We start from the raw sequence: 15,540 nt of genomic DNA, 5'->3' as shown, positions 1-15,540 counted from the left end.
CCAAGAGTAGAAAAAAATTTGAAACAATAATCAGAATCAGTGTAGGATTGTGTAGTTTAATATACTAATACAAACAAACAAATAATATACTTTACAAACATGTATTAATATATTATACTACATAATCCAAAGATCAAAAAATCCTGAAATTAAGAATCAAATATTTCATGTTAAATTAGGCTTATTCATTTTACAAATAAATAATAAATGAATTAAATCATTTTCATTTTTCTATTAAATTTTAATAACAATGTGGGATCACATTATTTGCATCACAATAGAGCAGGGATGTGCAACCTTTTTCTATATAAGGGTCGCATTTCAAAACTTTTGAACTGACGCACGCTGCATACGAGAAAAGAAGAAAAAAGTCGGTAAATCACAATTATTTATTCATATATAATTATAAATTAGCATAGGTATACTTAATTTAGCTTCTGGAACTGATGTAAATGTAATATATTGGAAATATTTGGTTAAATATTAGTCACTGCTAGATTTTAATTAGTTTTGATGTGTCTGTTAGCCAGTTTTTTTGTTTTAATTTTTACTAAATTTATTGTGGAAAACTATTCACATACATAAGTTGTAGAAAATAACATTTGAATTTTTGCTGCATATTTCCTTAAGCTGGGAAATTGATATATTTATTCATATTTTATGCAGGTCGAAAAAAATATTACTGCGGGCCATGGGTTGCCCATCCCTGCAATAGAGAAAAGTTTCGGTTTCATTCTTACAGTTTACTTAGGTTTTGGATGAAAGATATGTAAAAGTGCAATGTTGAACAAAGGATGACTTGTCTATACTGTATATTAAAACAAACAAAAATGATTTTAGTAGTAATAAACATTTTATTACAATTAACAATTAATGAACAGAAAAATTTTCACAGTAGTTACAGAGAGTGTGAATCATGGGGTGAGACAGCTCAGTGATGTTACCTGAGTGTTTGCTCCTTAATCTTTTTAAAAGTTCACATAATCTGCTGTCTTTTAGGAACACACTAATTCAGAAACTCAATGTGTTTTCTTAACATGAAGATAAATCTGTGCATCTAATGCAATCAATGGCCATTGATTGCATTAAATAAACAGACAAAAATAGTATGACTTCCTAATGTGGAGTGTCTGATCTGAATCAATTTCAAGCCCTTTCCTTCATTTGGCCCCTCTTTCATTTACTGATTAGTCCTGAGAATCGACCATATCACTTAAACCCAGGGGACATATCAATAGCTTAGATTGTCCAGGACCTAATGAGACATAACAGTCTTTGCACAACTTGAGCTGCAAGAATTCAATGTCTCATCTTTATGTCTTTTTGGTGCAGGTGTGTCAGGATTTTGATTATTCCAGAATTCAGTAATGTCCTTAATGAAGGAATTATAATAAAACCTTCCATTTGGATTTTATTATAATTTTTTTGTTAATTGTGGGAACCCAGATCCTCAATTAACAAAAAATTATAATAAAATCTCTCAATAATTTAATAGATTACCCAGATCCTCACAATAATTTAATAAATTATTGTGAGGATTATTATGGGATGCCTTTTGAAAAAATTGTAGACCCATAAATTCCCATTGTCATCTGTCTGTCTATCATTCCTTCCTTAATTTCAAGAACAGTTAGATAGGTGACAGGCGAGATCAGATATGAAAACCTTAGGGTTAAGAGGCCCTGATTAATGATATACGAACTTCTAATGCAAACCAGAAGTCCTGTTATTTCAATTCAAAAATTTTCTCACAAAAGATGTTAGATAGATGGCCAGTATGACTGTATTGTTAAAGAAAGAGTATCATGTATGAGGGAAGCCACTACTAATTTGAGATGGAAACCATATATTTTAAATTAAATACATTAAAAATATGATTAAAAATTGCAGCCTGGTATTGTGATGATGTCACAATAAATATTTGCTAATTATATATAAATTATTAAAATAACCTTCACATTAAAACTATACAAACCTTTTAACAAATTCCTGTGTTTGAAAGGCAGCCAATCTTGGAATTATTATCAATAAAGTCTGTTGAATGTAGACACTTCTTGTAGCTTTCAGACGCATCACTTGTTGACAAATCTGAAAATTATTGTAAAATATAGTTGTACGTTACTTGTTAAGAATCTTCATAATTTAAACAAATAGTATCAAAATATTTTTAGTTTATTTTCCATATAAAGACTGGCTGATTCTATGGATCAATTTACTCTCAGACTTTGGAATAAGAATCCTCTTTTTTCAGTTAGTAACAATATTTCATGCTGTTTTGTTGTTAGCTGCACAGGAACATTGTCATTTTGTAATCCTGTATCTTAACCATTTTGCAATCATTTTGTCAATATATCGTCAAGTAGTTAATTAATGAAACAAATCATTTGACAATTTATTGTCACTCTGAGAATTTACAATTCTTATAAAACATTCCATTCATAGATGGCACTACACTACTGTAGGTTATTCTGTACACTTGTTTCACATATTTAATACCAAATGGCATTTTATTTTTATTTTATTTTAAGTATTTATAATTTTTTTGAAGTAAGAAATTTCTTTGTGTAAAAATACTGTTTGAGTTTGTTTTAATCAAAATGTACAGAACAAAATGGCCATTTGTGCAGGGTTACTGAAGGAAATCAAATATATAATCAAAAAATTTTATCTATGATCAAGTTGTGTAAATTATAAATAATATTCAAACTGTCATTTTTAACATATTTTTTTTTTTGGGAGAAATTTTTTATGCTAGTGAAAAGAAACTTTATACCATAAACAACAAAAAGTAATGTATATACATGAATTATTTTTGTATGTGTATGATAATTGCTGGATTTTTGGTGAATTTTTGAATAATATTAGTTGAATGACCATGAGTGAGTAAAGTTTGCACTGACAATTTTCAAACAAAGAACAGTGAATTGTCATGAGTTTAAAAGAGTTAGCTCCCCCGTGGTCACCATCTGGTCATGGTGGGAGAGCCCAGTAATTTTACTGATTCATAGGGCAATGCAGGCTGGAGCACAAGCTCCTGGTAGGGACACAATTGCCAGTAAGGTCTATGGGGAGAAATGAAGCTAAGAGTGACCATACCCATATTCATACCCATATAATATTTATCATAGTAGTAACCAGATCTAAGTATGACACCAGCTTGTACATCACCTGGGTTAACAAGGTCTGCATTCGTGGGTTTGGCAAAAGTTCAAGTTCGAAAAATAGGCCACAATCTCCCTTGGTTACTGGTGGCAAAAGCAGCACTGGCCCAAGCATGGATACTGCAATGCCCTCAACAGTTGTGAGGAACCAACCTAGCCTTGGTGTTTATGTGGCAATGCATCCACAGACCACAAAGGCTGGAAAACCATGCCAACGGATGAAATGGACATCAGAAATGAACGAGTTTATCATCCATACTTACTACACCATCACAAGACTCGAAACAAACATGACAGCATACAGACAACAACTACACCATAGATTCACACAACAATATCCTCACCTCACTGTCACCGAACAAAGGATTGTTGATCAAAAAAGAACAATCATACACAACCACTTTATCCTACAAAAAAGGTTGATGATCAAATACATCAACAGACAAACATTTAACATTAATGAAGATCACAACCTGTCAGGATAATCCAGCAACAAGCATTGATAATAGCACACATACAACAGCTACCACTAATGATACTACAGGCACTTCCTCATCCATCACTGATAACGTAGACATAGAATTAGTTAATATGCTCTCACTTATATTTCAGGAAACACTCACTAAATATACTGGTACTGATCCCACACAAAGACCACGAATACCAAAAATCAACCCGTCAAAGGAAGTAGGAAAAACATTAAATTATATAAACACTCACTTACTACCACACTACATTCATTTAATTTCTACACTCTCAGACATTCATACATTAGTTTATGCTGGGGCAGTCACAGTAGTGACACACCATGGACTGAAAATACAATCGCAGACAGATACACATAAAACACAATTCTATCACAAGCCTGCCTGGCAGAGAAGAATAGAAACACAAATAAATGACATTAGACAGCAATTAGGCAGGCTGACACAATACACTAAAAACAACATAACACCCAAATTAAACAAACAACTCAAAAACATTTTCAAGAAAATCAAAACACATGCAAAACATGAACATCACAACATACACATCACAGAATACATTGATACACTGAAACAGAAACTCTTAGCCAAAGCACATAGACTCAACATACAAAACATATACACTACAAAAACAACAAAATAAGTTATTTACAAACAATGATAAAAACAAACTTTTAGATACAAATTAGTATCAAAACAAACAAACTGTCCTGATACATAGTACAGTGGCACACCAACAGAAGAAGAAGTCACAACTTATTGGTCTTCTCTTTGGTCCAATGCTGTCAAAACACAATGCTGATGCAAGCTGGATCAAGGAGAACAGAAACTTGCACAACATACCAACTATGCTACTATGCCCTGTGCTGAAATAAACATACACGATGTCCAATACACTATTAGCAGAACATACAACTGGAAGACACCTGGTGTAAACAACATTCACAATTTCTGATACAAAAAGTTTACATCACTGCACCAAGAACTAGCTAAACACCTAACAGACATCATCATCAATCCACAAGACATGTTAAAATTTCTTACTCAGGGCATCACCTACATGAAACCTGAAAAAACAATACCACAGACCCCACACAATAAGAGACCAAATTGTCTTCCAATACTCTACAAATTATTGAATTAAATAAAATTTAATTAAATTAATAATTTTAAACATTAATTTTGTTTAAAATTATACTATGTAAATATAATTAAATATATTTTATTAGCATCACATATATTTGAAATCGCAGTGACATAACTGTTTTATTAATCTATATTATAATATACAAGGGTCATTTTGGAATTCATGGCAACAATTTTTTCTTTGAAACATGTGGCAACTCGGTAATTCTAGAATATACAGTTGAAAGACTGTTGGATGTGCTTCTGAATGTCACCACTAGATGGGATAAATGTGCAGTAGTTGCTTGTTATCATGTGATCAGTCAGTCAGTCTGTTATCAGTATCATTCAAAAATGGAAAGATTAAAGTGGAAAACACTCTGTATTTGCCAAACTTCAGTCCATATAACTTTGATTTGATTTCCAAAGTAAAGAAGCCATTGCATGGAAAACAATTTATGAACAAAAAGGACATCTTGATGGCATTTCAGCTAATGATAGTACACAATAGTGATTCATATGTAGGAATGTCCTGATACTGCCAATACCAATACTGTATCAATACTTTCTTTTGATACCGAGTATTTTTTTGTACTTAATATTTTTGGTGTGTTACCTTGAGTATTGAGTCTAGTATATTTACTTTTTTCACATACAGGTAAGATTCAACCAAAATTGGATTATGCAGTCAAATCCAAAACTGAAAAGCAAATTTGGATTTTAAAGTCAGTTGCAGCCAAAACCGAATCTTATACTATTTTTGATTAAGCTAAACTTATATAGTAAATACAGTCGACCCCCTATAACACTGTTGATTTTTCCGTTTTATATGAATTCCATATTGTACAAGTCACTTAGATTTTACAAATACGTGAGCTGTTCACAGCCCAGCACACGTATTTGTAAAATCTAAGTGACTCGTACAACATGGAATTCATATAAAACGGAAAAATCAACAGTGTTATAGGGGAAGGTCGACTGTATTAATGACCAAAAATCAATAAATTTATTATATCAAATTTCATTTTCAGAATCTATATATAGTGTTCTTAGAGTTCAGATTAATATTTATAAATAACTCCTCAATTATTTGAAAAATTTGAAAATATATTAAAATCTCAAATCAACTGATACAATATTGGTAACATTTAGTTTATAATAGAAATCAGTTTTAACAACTTGTTAATAATAACTAACTAGAATAAAGCATATTATCTATGTTAAAATTAAAAGTTTCAACTATACAAAATGTTTCAAAATCAAGCCACAGATTAAACAACAACAGCTGGCAAGATTTTCAGTTTCAATACTCGATGCTGGGTACCCCAATATTGTCTGGAATCAATACTTTAAAACTACTCATGACATCCCTACTCACATGAAGCAAATGGTATTCATCTCCTTCCCCACCATGGCAATGTACTGTGAATGTACTGTGAACAATCTTGGAAACTATCTTGATGGGTTTGTATTGTGCATTGGTGAGTTCATTTTTTGTTCATTGTGTATGCTGTATTTCCTTATTAAACAAGAATTTCCACACATTTGCTTTCCAATTCCTCCTAATGTTGTTCTACTAACCCAGACTAATATAATAGTAACATTCAAACCCATATCCAACAGTCATTCAAATGTATATTCTAGAATTACAATGTTTCTGAATGTTTTGCAGAAAAAAAATTGTTTCCATGAATTCCTTAACAACCTTTATCTTTAAATTTATGTTTTATAAGTTATTGTATTTATTTTTACTTACATGATCAAATTTTTCTATCATTAACTGTTTACATGTATTACTTTCATATAATGGCAAACGACGTGTTTGTGACATTGTTCCAGGAAATGTCCCAAGAGCTTTATGGTAACGAACAACAGCTGATAGACCAATTCCATGATGAGCTGTTAAATGATGATAATGATGTAACTGATGAAGTGCACGAAAACTACGAGTCAAAGATCCAGATCCAAGTTCTTTAAGAAAGTGATAACGTTGAGAATATGCTTCATGAGTTGCTTGTTGCTGAGTTATATCTTCTAATTCGTGCCTGATTTTCTGAAACAGAGAAAACTTAATGATAGAAAATTAGTAACTGAAATCTGATAAAAATATATTAAAATTTTATTTTATAAATTTGTATAAGTTTATAAATTTTATAATTTATTGCATATACATTGCATACCAATCTTAAGAAATAAACAAGAATTTCATGTAAAATAATTATTTTACAGCTAAACACCAACCAAATGCCGAAATTCTATCGGGCTAGTTTAAGGCTAATTACTAAATGAATTACGTAACCAATTTGGCTCTAGAGGTAAGCGTTAGGCACCATTTCATATTAACATTAATAATTATAAATTAATTAATTAATTAAAATAATTTAGAACCGCTGGGAGAAAAAAATCAGCCTGGAGCAGGAATCAAACCCACAACTCCTGCTTACCATGCAGATGCGTTGCCAGTTACGCTATCTGGACCTCAAGTCCGATCTCCTCTTCCAGCCTATATATGCTAACGTTATAACCATCGACGGTTATTACAACGCGGCTGGGGACACATCCGGTGCCCACGTCCTATAAGGCACTCAACCTGCCATCGCAAGCATAATATATACAAACATCGCTAGACCTGATACATTTTCTCCCAACGGTTCTAAATTATTTAAATTAATTAATTAATTTTTAATTATGAATGTTAATATGAGATGGCACCTAATGCTTACCTCTAGAGCCAAATTGGTTATGTAATTCATTTAGTAATTAGCCTTAAACTAGCCCGATAGAATTTCGGCATTTGGTTGGTATTTAGCTATATTATATATCGGGTTTAGCGATGTTTGTATACACTTGGCAACTNATATTTTATATTTTTTATAAATTTACATTATATATTAAAATTTTATTTTATAAATTTGTGTAAGTTTGTAAATTTTATAATTTATTGCATATATATTGCATACCAATCTTAAGAAACAAACAAGAATTCCGTGTAAAATAATTATTTTACATTAAATTTAAATCTATAGTAAATGTATTAAATAATATTAATATTAAGACACTATTTTATTATTCTAACAACTTTAATTCATAAACAGTTCATACTCTACGACTCTTTTTCTTTCATACACTGATCAAGCAAAACATTATGGCAACATGTCTAAAATATGTTACTCTACCATGCACTGCTAAAACAGGCAGGACTCTCCAAGTTATAGACTCAATAAAGTCTCTAATTGAAGGTGTTCTATGGTATCTGGGGGTATACAGCCACAAATAGGTCTCCCAATTCCTGCAAGTTTCTTGGTGCAGGAGCGGTAGAGAAGACCTGTAATTGGAAAGCATTCTACAGATGCTCAATGAAATTGAAGTTTGGTAAATTTGGCAACCAAGGCAACTTGCCAAACTCCTTGTCATATTCTTCAAACTACCACTGAATAATGCGCACCTTAATGTAAGGTACAGTGTGTTTCACAGGATAGTAACAAAAAAAAGAGAAATTAACCTATCCCATGTTGAAATTTTTTTCCGTTGTGTCGCACCACATTGAATTTTTGTCAATGATAAGCCTAACAAAAATTCCACATTTTAGAAAAAAATAATCATGGCTATTGTATCATCCAAAATTATTCTTTTATTTTGCACAAACAAAATAGACATATTAATAAATGTAAAAACAAAAAAAATTATATTTCAGAAGTTAGTTTTAATATAAAAATTATGCCAACTAATGACATTTTGTATAAAAAATGTCCCAATACAGAAATGAGATATCTCAAGTTTACAGGTCAAGGTCATCATGTTTTGACCCAAGATATGTTGAAATACCAGGGAATAGGTTAAATGAATGTACTTTATTGGAAGAAAAAATATGTTTTACAGCAGTATGTGAATGCCAAAGGGAATTAGTGTTCGATATGCTAACCATCAGCTGTCACAACATATCAAACTATCACTCAACTCAATTTGTCACAGGGCATGGGAATTTCAAAGGCTACCTACACAGGTTCCTTCTCAAAGGTGATGGGTTGTGCAACTGCACTTTGGACATTGAGACTCCCCTCCACGTCATCTTCCTGTGCCCAAAGTACAAAAACCAACGAAAGCTTCTGGCCAATGCAATGTACAACAAGGGCCAGAGGTAGCACTGGCCCTTGTTGTACATTGCATTGGCCAGGGAGAAACCATTTGAAATGTGTTGGTTGATCATGTCTCATTGACATTACACAGGAACAAGACTGAACTGACTTGTAAAAAATAACAGAACAGTAAATATGACACAGATTGCAGAAAAATTTAATGGAGAAGATTGGATGGTATCTTAATGCATAGTGCATAGAACACTGTTGCACACTGCTACATAGCTGTTAGCCATCAAGGGATCTTTGCTAAAACCAGCACATTGTCAACATCTACATCAAAATCTCAATATGTAACCAGTTCTTGGTGTTGAAGAAGTCAGGGTAGTTGAAGGGACAGTGCTACATTGGCCCTTCAACTGCCCAGACTTCTTCAACACCAAGAACACCTTTACGACCTTCTCTGCCTTCATTAAAGAGTCAGCAGTCACCCTCCTGGACCTCACCCGTAGCGTGCCTTCAACTGCCCACTAGCCAATCTCCACCTGCTTGACACCATTTCTTTGTGCGTAGGCTTCCAGCATGAAGCCCACTTTTGTTTGTCTCCTGTGTTCATTCTTTGTTGGTGTCTGTTTTTCTGTGCGTTGCATCTACTTTGTTTCGTGTTTATGTTTTGATCGTTGCGAGTCAGTGGTAGAGGGAAAAAATGTTACACGTTATGTCATACCTGTTCTGTCTTTGCCACACATAGTGTTGTGTTCTTTCTCATCATGCCCTTATGTCCTGTTTTGTCACAGGTTGCACCTGTCTTGTCATGCTGTTGTCATTTAATTGCAGCTTCTAACCACTGCTTTATCCTATGAGCAACGTAATATCTGTATTCAGCTGGGCTGCGACCCACACTGTGCATGTAAATTTTTCTTTTGACTAGTAACAGATCCTGCTTGCCTGCTCAGGTGATTCACTTCCCACTTTTCTATCTTTCCCCCTTCCCCCTACTTCCTCTTTCCTCTCTCCCCCACCCTCATAATCCTTCACTTCAAAGGTTAAGGTAGAACTGCCTAAGTCTTTACTTGTATTGTATTGTATTGTAACAACATATATCAAACACATGTCTCAAATCTCAATATATAACCAGTTCAAACACTGTTATTTTTTTAGGAATTATCACATCCAGATTTCAAAAATACTATCCAATCAGCAACAAAAATACTATCCAATCAGCAACAATTAGCAATCAGCAACAAAGAGTCTGTGGATGTGATAATTCCTAGAAAATAACGATGTTTGAATCTGTTAAATATTGAAATTAAAAAAAGCAGAAGGACAAAACATGTCTCAAAGTCCTCCATTACTGATGGGAAAATCCTCTGTGTGATATGTGCAATATCAAGTGTTTACTGTCTCACTACTTCCATCTGAATGCCTTTCACCACCTTATCAACATTCTCAATTTACAACTCCATCTCATTTGTCTTTAAACAGTTATTCCACATGAAAGTTGTAACTACCTAGTGAAACACTCTGTACATTGTCCCATTGAAAAAGACTGTCTCTACAGAAAAGATCATGCTCATTAAAGAGTGTACCTAATCCACAATAATGTTTAAGTAGATGTATCTTGTCAAAATGTAGTCCACAGAAATCATGGTGTAAGGAACCAAGTCCGAGCGTTATTTTTATTTTACTTTTATTTTGCTTTTATTATATTTTGTTTGGGGCTTATGTTTAGTTAGGACGAAGGTTTCCTCACCCATCACCTTAGAAAGTTAAAAAAAAAAAAAAAAAGATGATAAAACCAACTCACCGACGACGCAACGAAAGCGCCATAGCTAGCAATTGCACTCACGTGCATGCCCGAGCAGCAGATGGTAAGCCCGCATTGAAAGGGGGGGGAAAGACCCTACAGACTTTTAGGGACTTGTTAAACCTTAAAGGAAACATCTCGATAATTGTTCAAGAAAAGACTGTAAAAGGTTAAAGAAAAAAGTGAATGTTACGTGTAAGTATGTAAATGAGGGGAGTGTCTCACTTAGAAACTGTGACGTCACCTCAGACTATAAATAGCATAGCTCAAGTGAAGACAACAGAGGTGAGCTCCTGAAAAGAATAAGCATAGTCTGCTAGTAGCAGTGAACGAGGTGTCCAATAGGAAATAGTCCAAAGCGATTGCAGTTTTCGATTTGTGGATCAAGGAATAGGAAGTCTTGAGTTGGAAAAAAAGGTTCCTAGTATAATTGAGGTGACGGTTAGGATTTATAGTTGTAAGAATTTCTGTACCTTAACTTAAGGATTGATTTTGTCGGAATTCCAAGGGGAATAGTTCTAAGTTAGAATAAGATTTGGATTTTGTCGGGTTGACTTTATTTGGATTTTATTTGATAGAATAAATTTGTTGTTTGTTATAAATATTGTAAATAGTTATTCCTAGATCTTTATTAAATACTTTTATTGATTTTGACTAACTTGTCTCTAATTTATTTCGGTGCACGTGAAAGTCCAGGCCTGGCAAACTAACAAACGTGAACCCGCGTAAAGTACCCGTTAGGTACTGGCTCTTTCCGGAACGAAATTCATTGTAGAGCGATCAGTTAAAAATAGTACTTTACAATGGGCCATAAGGCCTCCCAACAAAACCCTCTCAAAGCATTACACCACTTCTGCCAGCCTGTTTTTGTCCAATGGTGCACCCAAGAGCCTGGCAACTAGTAAATGACATACACAAATGCTGCTACTCACATAATGCAATTAAAATCAAAATTTTTCAGATCAGATAACTTTTATCACCTGATCCAACATCCATGATCAATGATCACATGTCCCTCACACTATAATGTGGTTGCTGTCTATTGGTTCTTGTATATAAAATGTCTCTTTAATCCAAAACCTGTTCGGTAGACTGCCTTACAGCATTAAATGCTGTAAGTCAGTCTACCGAACAGGTTTTGGATTAAAGAGACATTTCATATACATCACATGTTCCTGTAAATGTTGACAATGTGCTAGTTTTAGCAATGATCCTTTGATGGCTAACAGCTATGTAGCAGTGTGCAACACTGCTACATAGCTGTTAGCCATCAAAGGATAGCTGTTAGCTGTTAGCTGTTAGCTCATAGCTGTTAGCTGTTAGTATTCTATGCACTATGCATTGAGATACCATCCAATCTTCTCCATTAAATTTTTCTGCAATCTGTGTCATATTTACTGTTCTGTTATTTTTTACAAGTCAGTTCAGTCTTGTTCCTGTGTAATGTCAATGAGGCATGGTCAAATGGTTACAGATTTCAAATGGTTACAGATTTCTTCCATTACAGATCACTCCCATCAAGTGTTCACCCAACTGCATGGGAACACCTCACCAGCCTTGCTATTGAAGTGTTCCCATGCAGCTGGGTGAGCACTAACTCATTCTCAGCATCACAATTTGCTTACTTAGGTCTTGCCCTCTCCTATTTTTGTTGCAGTGCAGTGCACACATTGACTGACAGTTCATCACAACAACTTCAAAAACATAGTTTCAACTTATTTTCCAATTTCTTACATTATTACAGATTCAATAATTATTTCTATGATAGTTGTGGCTATTTATTCTTTTTCAAATCAAAATAAAGCACAAATCAACTAACAGTTAGTTTCAATTTCTGACTCGTTTTAATTAATAGTTTTTACATCATTTCAAATAAAAAAGAAAAATTTACTTTTTATAATTCACTGACATTTAAAATAATTTTCAGTACTAATATTTTATTAGTACAAGCATAAAAATGATCACTTTATATCATATAATTTAAGAATTTATTCTCAAAATTAAATACAGTAGAACCTCGATTATCCGGAATAATTGGGGATGAAGGTAGTCCAGATAACGAAAAATTCGGATAACCGAAACAAATACTTTGTCTTTTAATGATAATATAATACAACACGTTTTCTTTTCAATGACATATCGGTAATATTAAAAGTAAATACTGTATTTAAATCGTGATCAAATTTTCAAGAAAGACACGTTTAAAAGGCCCTCTGGTGGTGCAAAAAACGGATTTTATAAAATAAAAAGCAGTTGAAACTGCATTTTTATGAATAAAAATTTGACAAACTATTTATCATTTTATGACAAGTAAAATTTTTTTGTCACATTTGTGGCTTTTAAGTACAGTAATACCCCGAACTTACGCGATAGGTGGGACTGAGTGATAACCGCGTAAGTCGAATTCGCGTAAGTCGGGGTATAATTTCGCCATTAGTGTAAAATCCAAGTCTGATGTATGTAAGCTAATAAATGTTCTCGTTAATCTTATCTCGTCTTTTGATTCGTTCACGGTTACAAGAAATCACCACATAGTGTCTCTCAAGTTTTTGTAGATATAACAAATATAGAAATAAATAACACAAAATAAATTCTAGCTATGTGTCGATTTTGCGTGACATGTCCAAACATGTAAGCTGAACAATAGTGTGGGGGGAGTGAGTAATCAAGAGTTGCGTGGCGCTCAAACAAAAGACGAATCGATGAGATTTGAAAATCGTGTAACTCTGGGTTCGCGTAAGTCGGGGTAGCATAAGTCGAGGTATTACTGTAATGCATAAACCTTTGAAACTCAAGGCCCTTCGGACTGCGAGGCATAGCGGTGGCCCACATTGCCCATGCCTTACGCCGCCCTTGGTCATAGAAATGATGTAATTTGAAAATAAAATTATTTATAAATACGTATGTCAAGTTACATTTTTATTACAATGCAAAATATATTTAAGCGTTTATGGCCACTGTTCCGAGTAAGACGTTGTTGAAACACAAAAAAAGTTATGCATTCCATCATGTACATAAACAGTATCATAATTCACCAAGTGCAAATCAGCAAATTCGTAAAATTTTTGTTTATTTTGAAAAATCCGGATAATCGAGGTTCTACTGTATATAGAAATCTTTATCTTAAAATCATCAAGAAACTTACCTCTCCTTCAGCATTACTGCATCTAAGTAATTCATTTATTACTAATAGTGAACCATGAAGTCTGTCGTCTCTGTTTACACTTTTTTCTCTAGGTGGAATTTCATCAAATCCTTTTTCTGCTTCATCATAACATTGCTAAATGATAAATTCATATTTTTAAGAAATGTAATTTATAATTTATTTAATATAATTTTCTAAAATAAAATTATCTGCAAATTGATAGCTTCTATTAAACATTCAAACATGACATATATTTTTATATTTTAATGAAAACTATAAATACTCACTGATATAAAAAATAGTTATAATTTTTGAATAAATTATGATATAAAAAATAATTATATATATTTTTTGGTTATTTTATTTTAAACTATATAAAAATGCAATTATTTACCCTATACCACTGAGGTTTTTGGGATTCTTTGGTTTCACGTTGTGTAGTGACAACAAGAGCTGCTCGCAGAGCTGCCACTGCTGCTTCTCTGATTATAGGCTAATATAATATAAAACATAACAAAAATGATGTAAGATTTAACTAAATTTATTTGAATTTATTTGCTAAAACAAAAACTATTAAATATAATAAAGATATCAAAAAGTTCCTAAGTTCTCAAAAATTAAAACACAGTGTCATTCATACATCAAAACTATTAAAAGTTAACCTAAACAAATAGAATACGTAAAAGCATAAAACATTCCAAACATTACAACATAAATAAACACAGTGTCAATGTCCCGAAGTAAAAATACAAATTTCTATGTTAAAGTAACAACACACAACATCACTTCAATTTTTTTCTTTTATTTCTACAGAAGATACAAGGCACTACCAAATGGGTTATTTTACCCATTGGGTAGTTGCCAAATAAAAAGCATATAAAATATTTATTTCAAATAAATTTTAAATTATTGAAACATACTTAAATATTCTAAAGACATCACAATAAATGTTTAAAAACATCTACTCAATGGAAATGTCACATCATTGGAATCACAGATCAAAAAATTAAAGTAAACGAAAAACTGATCTAAATTTCTGATTCTAAAGTGACAAGGATAAATATTTAAACTATTATTTATTTCCTAATCCTTATAAATAATGTTATTCTCATAATTGATAAAATTATCAATTATGAGAATAACATTATTTATGAACATTTTATCTAATATTAAATTATAATGTTTTATATGATTTTTCTCTTATATTAGTATAGATATTTACATTCTAAATATTTATTTATTTTCAATTAAACAAATAAAATGTTAAACTAAAGATCACTACCTTGAGATGACAAACAAATAATCTCAGAATAAAAACAAACATCAATAATAAATAAATTAAATTAAATTTGTTAATAAAATAATTTGTTACAATGTTTCTTAAAATGGAATAAACTGGAAACACGTAATTGTTCTATATCTTCAATAGCATTTACAAACTAACAGTAACTAATAGAACATCTAGAAATATCTCAGAAAATTTCTGTAATGCATAGCATAAATAATTAGATATTTGGAAAGGAGTGTGCACGAGATCATCACAAAGGGAGCAGAATAAACACATTTAAAAAAATCTAAAAACAAACAGTATGATCTATATATTTGATATGTGCAAAGTTTGGAAATCCTAGTTTTGCTCTATAAATGAAAATCTATTTAACAAAAATTATACTTTATCCAGTTTGAAAATCACTTTGAAAAGCAAAAGAGCAAGCAACATTACTCCAAAAAGACAAATAAT

General features: G+C 32.2%; 1 protein-coding gene across 1 annotated transcript in view; it reads right to left on the bottom strand.

Annotated features, from left to right (window-relative positions):
• The window catches only part of LOC111620923 (serine/threonine-protein kinase mTOR-like), a 125,407-nt gene that overhangs the window by 98,529 nt on the left and 11,338 nt on the right, over positions 1-15,540 (bottom strand). Inside the window, exons 4-7 of the mRNA XM_023362950.1 lie at positions 14,194-14,292; positions 13,800-13,934; positions 6,528-6,839; positions 1,976-2,088 (exon numbers count right to left, since the gene is read on the bottom strand). Of these exons, the coding sequence (XP_023218718.1) occupies positions 1,976-2,088; positions 6,528-6,839; positions 13,800-13,934; positions 14,194-14,292 (659 nt within the window). The remainder of the gene's footprint in view (positions 1-1,975; positions 2,089-6,527; positions 6,840-13,799; positions 13,935-14,193; positions 14,293-15,540) is intronic.

The sequence above is a fragment of the Centruroides sculpturatus genome, unplaced genomic scaffold (assembly GCF_000671375.1).
Source record: "Centruroides sculpturatus isolate CEXI.00-Female unplaced genomic scaffold, Cexi_2.0 scaffold17, whole genome shotgun sequence".
NCBI classification, from domain to species: Eukaryota; Metazoa; Arthropoda; class Arachnida; order Scorpiones; family Buthidae; genus Centruroides; species Centruroides sculpturatus.
The sequence above is the reverse complement of the archived record's forward strand: the minus strand, read 5'-3'. Positions and strand labels throughout refer to the sequence as shown.